Source organism: Pteropus vampyrus, unplaced genomic scaffold, assembly GCF_000151845.1.
Source record: "Pteropus vampyrus isolate Shadow unplaced genomic scaffold, Pvam_2.0 Scaffold368, whole genome shotgun sequence".
Taxonomy (NCBI): Eukaryota; Metazoa; Chordata; class Mammalia; order Chiroptera; family Pteropodidae; genus Pteropus; species Pteropus vampyrus.
In genome coordinates this window covers 981569-989815 of record NW_011889149.1, presented here as the reverse complement: position 1 = coordinate 989815, position 8247 = coordinate 981569, and the positions used below count along the sequence as shown (strand labels likewise).

Here is an 8247-nt window from a genome sequence, read left to right as displayed (position 1 = left end):
TAATAGCTTTGAGACCTTAAGCAAGTATGTGACTTCACTCTTGAGCCTGTTCCCTCATCTATAAAATGGGGAAAATAATATGACCTACCTCATAGGGACGTCAAGAGGACGAAATGCTAGCACTCAGCATGCCCGGCACACAGCGCCCTGTTCCGCTTGAGCTGCTGTTTTCCTTGAAGGATTAGTTGCAGCCTCTTCAGGGTCACACCTGGTCGAGGGGCTTCGGCCCAGACAGAACTGTCCTTGCTTGGCTGTTCCAGCAGGTGGGACACTGGGCCAGGGTGAGGACACAGCGTGGAGGTTCAGGGCTCACATCTTTCTCTCCACTCTCTACCGCTGTGTGACCCGTGTGTACTCTGTATCCCTCTGATGTGTGCGGGAGGTGACTGTTTTTTATGTCTGTCAGAGAAACAGCAGGGCCAAGAAGGAAGAAACACTACTGAAACCACACTACTTCCAAGCGGGGCCGCAGATCGTTCGGTCAGCAGCTTTCCCCGTCCACTGAGCAAGGAGCTGGCTGAGTCACTGACCACTGCTGGCCTGGCTCCAGGACTTTGTTCTGGGTTCCTTAAGAGTTGATAGCTGATGCCAAACTCACAGCTGAGCAGTAGCTTCAATTCTTTTGTCTGCGGGTTGAAGGAAGATGGAGCTGTTACCGGTGTTCCAGAAATGTCCTGGGTTTTAAATCAGCATTGTTGTAAGACTGTTCTAGAATAAAACTTAATTGGAAAAGTTGGTGAAGTGGCCCTTTTTGTAAATCCTCAAGCCAGGGTGGGAGGGTGGCTGGGTGGAGGGATTGGGGACGCCGGGACACAGTCTTGCTGGGTGGTTTGGCCTTTGAGGTGTGCAGCTTTCAAGAGGACACTTTGGGAAGTGGCAAGAAACTAGAGCTACAGAATTTGTACAGTTTAAGATTTTTTAACTGCCCTGTTATAGAGAGCACAAGTTTATTTAACTTGTTTTTCTCTGAATCTATGGACTCTCATCTTCAAATTTGTTTAGTTTTAATTGTTGCAAAATACACACCATAAAATTTATCATCTTTACCATTTTTAAGTGCAGAGTTTGGTGCTGTTCAGTACATTCACACTGATCTCCAGAACTTTTTCATCTTGCAAAACTGAAACTCTATACCCATTTAACACTAACTCCCCATTCCCTCCTCCCCTCAGCCCCTGGCAACCACCATTTTACTTTCTATTTCCGTGAATTTGACTAGATGCCTCAGATAAATGGAATCCTACAATATTTGTCTTTCTGTGACTGGCCTATGTCACTAAGCATGATGTCATCACAGTTCATCCATGTTGTACGTTTCACAATTTCCTTTTTAAGCCTGAATAATTCATCTGGGTGTATATGCCACGTTTGGTTTATCCATTCGTCCCTGGATGGAGAGCTGGGTTGCTCCCACTCTTGGTTATTGTGAATAATGCTGCTATGAACACTGGTGTGCAAATATCTCTTTTGGGTAAGTCCCCCCTTACTCATGGCTTCATTTACCCTCAGTCAACTGCAATCCGAAATTAAATAGAAAATTCCAGAAATAAATGTTTTAAATTGCGTACCATTTTGAGTAGCGTGATAAAATTGCTGTCCTGCTCCATCCCACCCAGCACGTGAATTATCTCCGTCCAACGTCACCCTGTAGATGCCCCCTGCCCCATTAGTCATGCAGTGCTCCTCTCAGTTACCAGATCCACTGCCACAGAACCACCATGCTTATGATCAAATAACTCATTAATGACCCCCAAGCACAAGAGTAGTGATGCTGGCAATTTGAATATGCTGAAGAGAAGCCATAAAGTGCCTCCTTTCAGTGAAAAGGTAAAAGTTCTCGACCTAATAGGGAAAGGAAAATAATTGCATACTGAGTCTGTTGACTTCTATGATAAGTACAAATCCTCCATCTGTGAAATTGTGAAGAAGAAAAAAGAAATGCTAGCATGTATACCTGTCACACCTCAAACTGCAAGAGTTAAGGGCACAGTGTGTGATAGTGCTAATTAAGATGGGAAAGACATTAAACTTGTGGGCAGGAGACATGAGAGTGTGTTTCGATTGATGGCAATGTGTTGTGCCAGAAAGCATTGAGACTATAGGAAGACTTCAGCAAGAGACCCCGAGACAAGTGACACTAAGCCAATTTACTGCAAGTAAGGGATGGTTACACAGATTCAGGAACAGGTTTGGACTGAAAAATATAAAAATTACTAGAGGCACCGTGTCTGCCAAAGATTGGTGATGTTGACCATCTTTGCATGGTTATTTGGTACATGTTTTAAACTCATTCTTTTTCTATGTCTGTTTTTAAAATGTATTCCATTAGCACAGTTCAACGTGAATTAAGCTGAACCACGTGAAGTTGCTGACATTCGACTATTTGAGATGGTTCCAACCTGTCATATATAATTTAAAAATTCACGTACACATTTTAGGAGTATGTGCCCAGCTGAGGTTGGACACAGCTGAGCTGGACTTCAAAGGGCCAGTGCTTATAGGGGTGGTCTCAAACCTGCTGCTATGGGTCCTACACTTGGCCTGTGCTCTGTGCCTGGTGCTGCACATTCAAAGAAGGCCACACGGTAGCAGCCCTCATACGTACTACTGTCACAAGAGGTAGGCCAACTGTGACAGGATACGTGTCTTGTAAGGCAGAGAGGTTTGCCCTGAGTGGCTCACTTTGCAGCTGTCACCTGACCCAACGAGATTTGTGGGCTCGGTCTGGCCAATGGCTGGGGTCAGGGTTTCCTTCCTAGGCTCTGCTACTCACCAGTGCCTGTGTTCCACCTCAAAGCACATAATATATTTGAAAAAGTTCAACATGACCCAGGCAGGGTTCTTGGTGCTGAGTGTTCCACAGCAAACCAAACGAGTGGGAGGGAAAATAGTAAGTGAACACGTAAAATACATGGTCTTTCAGATGGTGCCAATTCCCACAGAAGAAACCAGGGGAGGGGGTAGGAGGTGCAGTTTTAATAGAGGCCAGCACAGGGAGCTGTGGATAGATGACCTGGAGGAAGAGCTTTGGTGATGGGACAGCAAGCGCCCTGGCCCTGGGGGAACAGAGAAAAAGCCAGGGTGGTGGAAGGAGGTGAGAAGGGGCTGACCTGCATAGCAAGACCACCTGTCTCTTCCACCTGAAGGCAGAGACCTGATTCTACTCCTCTAGCCCTAAGGCCCAGAACTCAGTGAATATGAATTAAGAAATGACCCAATCGTTCCAAAGGAGGCAGGGAAGACCTGTGATGGTTTGAGAGGGGTCACCATGTGAATACACAAAGGCCTTGAATTTAGGTTTAAACTTGAAAGATCGGTTGGATAGTGGTCCAGGATGAGAGCAGAAAGGCCCGTGGGACAGATGAAAAGAGGATCTTGGAAACTGCACAGGAAGTGAGGTTAGGTTTCTTTTTTTCTTTTGACAACAGGAAATCATGATATGTTCTTGAACAAAGAGCTGTGACAAACAGTGCAAGAGGTTAGATTGTGGGAGATGCAATCTGTTAGGATTTGAAGGACAGTTGAGGGCAGGGCAGGCAGATGGAGGCGGGAAGACTAAGCAGACTGCGGCAGGTGAGGACTGGGTCGGGGACACAGAGCAAAGGAGGAAAACAGGGAGGACTTAAAGATGCTGATTAGGAGCCCCCCGCAGGGCAGGCTCAGGACCCATGGGAACAAGAATTGGAGGGGTGGGACGTGTCCTGTCTGAGACTGAGGAGGCAAGTGGGGTGAGGGGGCGATGTGCAGCGGGGAGGGACGCCGACATGTGTGGATCACCAGAGTGTGTGTGGAGTCCAAACTTCAAGTGAAGAGTCAGGGGGTCACTTTTTCAACGCGTGTTCACGTAAAGGGAATTTTGCTTCATCTCCCCCTAAATCAGGGTAACAATCGTTTATGCATTTGAGAAACATTAAGTTCCCAAAGAGTCTGAATTCAAGCAAAAGTTGCTCATTCAGGGATGGGAACCAAAAAAAATCTCAGACCTCAAATTTGAACCAACTGAACAGCAAACAGGGACAATGCCTTATGGTTTAGCTGGTTTTATTTTTGAGGTCTGTTAAATTTGGATGTCTCATGGTGAAAACACCATGGACCCGGGAAAATTTCTTTCGAAGCCACAAATTTTTGTGACCACTGGGGGCAATCAGATCCGATGGCTCAGTGCTTATTCTGTATGAATCTGGCCTAGGAGGCAAGATGGGGGTCTCTCAGCTCATGGTTGAATCTTTCCATAGTATTTGATGGACCATTTTCTCACTGAAAGCAGATCCTGTTTTTGCCCTAGTTGTAACTCACTCATTTATTCAACAAAGACTGAGTGCTCCCTATGCACCAGGCACTATTCTAAGAGGTCAAAGTTCCAGAAAGGGGGAGAGTAACCAATAGGAAATATGGCCAGCCTGGGGGCTCCCTCCAGGCCTGCTTCTCCTTGTCCCGAAACAATGGCAGCCCAGCTGGAGGCAGAGACCATCGAGGACAGACAGGTGGCCATTTCTGAGGCACCTTGAACCAATGGAGGCTGTAAGGGCCCCCTCGCTGCTTCCTTGCCTTCCCCGGGCTGAGTGGGGGCTAGCCCTCTCGCACTTCAGCCTTCTGCCCTTCCCAGTTAATATCCTCGACGTCCAAAAGGCCAGCTCCTCCTGCACCATAAAACCTCACAGAGCATGAAGTTGGTCGCGGCCCGGAAGCTGCAGGACATTTCCCGGCTCCAATCCCAAAGATGTTTATTCTGTGGGCGGAGGGTGAGGAAGGAAAGAAAGATGTTGCAATCCACTCCCTCCACGTCAGCAGCGTCATCTGAGCGATTAGGGGGAGGACAAGGGCAGAGGCGGGACAGCCAGACATGCCGCCTTGTTAGTCCAGTCTCAAGCCACCAAGCTTCCCCACATCTGCCGGCAGTACAAGGAGACAAAGCAGCCAGCCCACGTGCCAGACTTCTGCCCCTGACCTCACTCGAAAATGAACCTGAAACTGAAACAGAGTGAAGATTCCTGGCTTGAAGTCCTAGATGAGTCATTGCTAAGAGGAACTGCAATAGCTGAAAAGTGGCACCAGAGAGGCAGGCGTGAACCAGAGGCACAGGAGGCAGGCAGGTGAGGGTAGGAACTGGGATGGCGGGTTCGATGTGTGCCTCCAGGGTGGCAGGCCAGGGCAGATGGCCTTCTGGTCCTGAGGCTGCCAGGCAGGACCAGAGGTCCTGGGACTGCCAGGCTGGGAAGGCTGACATGGTGGCAAGAGGCCAACTTCCCTTTGCCAGGTGGCATTTGTGATAAAGGGCAGGGGAGAGGGTACTGGCTGGGTGGTGGCTGAGGACGACTGGGGCCTTGGTTGGCCCCTGAGTGATGCGTTTCCTGCTACCTGCTCTCCAGCACATCTGAGGGTACCAGAGAAGCATGGCAAGTAACATGGAGGTGGTGGCCATGGACTGCGAGATGGTGGGGCTGGGGCCCTTTAGCATCGAGAGCGGCTTGGCCCGTTGCAGCCTCGTGGACTACCACGGCACTGTGCTCTATGACAAGTTCATCCGGCCTGAAGGTGAGATCACCAATTACAGAACCCGGGTCAGTGGGATCACACCTTGGCACATGGAGGAGGCTACACCCTTCGCTGTGGCCAGGCTAGAGGTGAGTGAGGGGCCATTTGCCAGCCAGGCCAAGGGGGACTACAGACACCCTCCCCTACACACACACACACACACGCACACACGCACACACACGCGCGCTTCACTGGCACCTTCTCCAGGTGCCAGATCTGTGACCTATGTCCCCAGCGGTGTAAGATTCCTTGCTAACCCTGCGTGGGGAGGACCAGGGTACAGAGAAACCTGTTGTTGTCTCCATTACATCCCTGAGAAGACTTTCTGACATCAGAAAGACTCAGATTCACATCCGGGAGCAGCCTTTGGGGCATCTGGTCCCCCTTGCTGGTCCTGTAATAGGGAAACAGAGCCCCACTTGACGTTCTCCACACTGATTTGAGGGCTAGACTCCCTATTCTTTCCTCTATACCAGGCTGCCACTGGTGAGCCCTGTGGGGAAATGAGGGGCAGGTCCTGGGCGGAGGCCTTCACTGGCTGGGTCCCTTGCCAGGGGTCCCTCCGGGTCCTAGAGAACCAGCCAGAGCCCCCTGGGCAGAGGGGAGAGCTTGCTCATGGACCCACAGCAGGCCATCATCCATCATTCAAGGTTAGTGTGTGGTCCCGAGTTCCACCCCGCCCCATCTAGCCCTTCAGCTTGTTGTCATATTTTCTTTAGGTTTAACTTTCTGTTTCTCAAATTACCAAATAGAAAGCAAACTCAACCACTCTAAACATGGCCTCTGGGTTAGTCACTTCTGGGAAGGTTTGAAGGGCAAGTGAATGCTTTGGTTTCTAGGCTGGTGGGGCTTGGGGAAGTCCAAGAACAAAGAGAAGTGAGGTTTTTCTCAACTTCCCACACCACATGCATACCCGTGGCAGGCTCCACCGCGAGCGAAAAAGCCACAACAATAGTACTATTGACGAAGTGCTGGCTGGATGCTCCCCTAGCACTCGCGTGGCCTGCCGGGTGGGTTCTCAGGAGCTAACTCGTGTTTGAATCCAGTTAAGTTACCTTGGGCAAACTACTCAACCTGTCTGGACCCAGTTTCCCCACCCATAAAATGGGTGATAACAGTACCAGCTTCCTATGATTATTGTGAGGACTGAGAACATGCCTGCAGAGAGTGCCTCTGTGAACACTCAACATTAGCTGCCATGATTGTGCGCCTTGCCATCCCCATGTTACACACGAGGAAACTGAGGCTCGCCTGAGCTGAGTGTATTGGTTCGCTACAGCCGCCGTAACAAAGTACTGCAAACTAGGTGGCTTAAACAACAGAGGTGTTTGTCTCACAGCCCTGAAGACTAGAAGTCTGAGATCAAGGTGTCAGCAGGCTTGGCTCCACCTGAGGACTGTGAGGTAGAGTCTGTTCCGTGACTCTTCCTAGCTTCTGGTGGTTTGCAGGCCATCTCTGGCGTTCCTTGGCTTGTAGAAGCATCACCCCATCTCTGCCTTCATGTTCACATGGGATTCTACCTGTGTGTGTGTCTCTGTACCCAAATTTCCCCTTTCGTATAAGGACACTGGTTATTTAGATTAGGAGGCTCCCCCTACTTCAGTATGACCTCATGCTAACTAATGACATCTGCGAAGATCCTATTTCCAAACAAGTCACATTTTGAGGAACTAGGGGTTAGGATTTCAACATATGAATTGGGTTGGGAGGGAGACACAATTCAGCCCTTAACACTAAGGAACTTACACACGTTCACATAACAGAATGGGGAAGAGCTGGTTGGGATTCAAAACTCGGGCTCAAAATTTCTAGAGCTGTGTGTGTCCAATAGGATTTCGAAGACTTGTATTTTAAAAAATTATAAGATGCCTCCAATTTTTTATATTGATTACATGCTGAAATGGTAATATTTTGGATATATTAGGTTCCGTAAAACTTTAAAACTAGTTTAACCTATTGCTTTTTTACTTTTTTAAATGTGGCTGTTAGATGATTTAAAATCACATACGTGGCTCACACATGTTAGATTTCTATTGGACCGCAGTGCTCTAGAGGTACTAAGAGGATACTGAGGGGCCGTGGGAAGGAGGCGCAGTCCATCACAATGGTTCTGGAAAGACTCGGTGAGGCTGGTGGTATTTGGGAGGGGTGGGAGGAGTCTGTGCTTGCAACTCAGAGAAGTCACTGAAGATTCTTGAGCAAGAGCGTGGCAAGATCAAAGCCAGTTTCAAGAAAACTAGACTAGGGCGTGCTGTGGAGGAGAGTGAGGAACAAATGACAATGGGGAGAGGGGTCAGGACCCCTGGGAGCAGCTACGAGGGCCTGAGACCTCAGAGGCAGACGGGACTGGAAAGAAGGAAATGTTAGGAGGGAGGAGACCATAAAGTCACCAAGAAGAGGAGGAGGGCAGCAAAAAGAAGTGAGTAGGTCTGTTCAGGCGCCGACGAGGCCCAGGGACACTGCGAGAAGCTCCCCACAATGAGACCCCACCGAGCATGACCCCACCCCTCCGCTTCCTCCCCAACTTCCCTCCCCATCACAGAGCAGGGAGACAGGAGGCAGCAGAGAAACACTTCTCACGGCCCCAGGCCTGGGCATATAGGCAATTCCCTGGAAGCCTTTAGCACTGGCCGGGGAGTCAGGACACCCCGGTCCTTGTCCAGCTGCAGAAACACTTCTGTTTCTCAGCTGGAGGTTCTGCCCGGCCCAGTG

The 8247-nt window shown here is 49.5% G+C and overlaps 2 protein-coding genes across 4 annotated transcripts in view; one reads left to right on the top strand and one right to left on the bottom strand.

The window, feature by feature from the left end:
* DET1 (DET1, COP1 ubiquitin ligase partner) overlaps nt 1–328 on the bottom strand; it is a 52216-nt gene extending 51888 nt beyond the window's left edge. Inside the window, exon 1 of the mRNA XM_023522965.1 lies at nt 89–328. The gene's annotated coding sequence lies outside the window, so the exon portion shown is untranslated. The remainder of the gene's footprint in view (nt 1–88) is intronic.
* Nucleotides 329–4808: 4480 nt separating this feature from the next.
* ISG20 (interferon stimulated exonuclease gene 20) overlaps nt 4809–8247 on the top strand; it is a 12488-nt gene continuing 9049 nt past the window's right edge. Inside the window, exons 1-2 of one of the 3 annotated variants that reach the window (XM_011379669.2) lie at nt 4809–5093; nt 5370–5535. In XM_011379669.2, the coding sequence (XP_011377971.1) occupies nt 4960–5093; nt 5370–5535 (300 nt within the window). In that variant the 5' untranslated portion in view covers nt 4809–4959. Of the gene's footprint in view, nt 5094–5369; nt 5625–8247 lie in introns of all 3 variants that reach the window. The other 2 variants (XM_011379671.2, XM_011379670.2) reach the window with 2 other exon arrangements.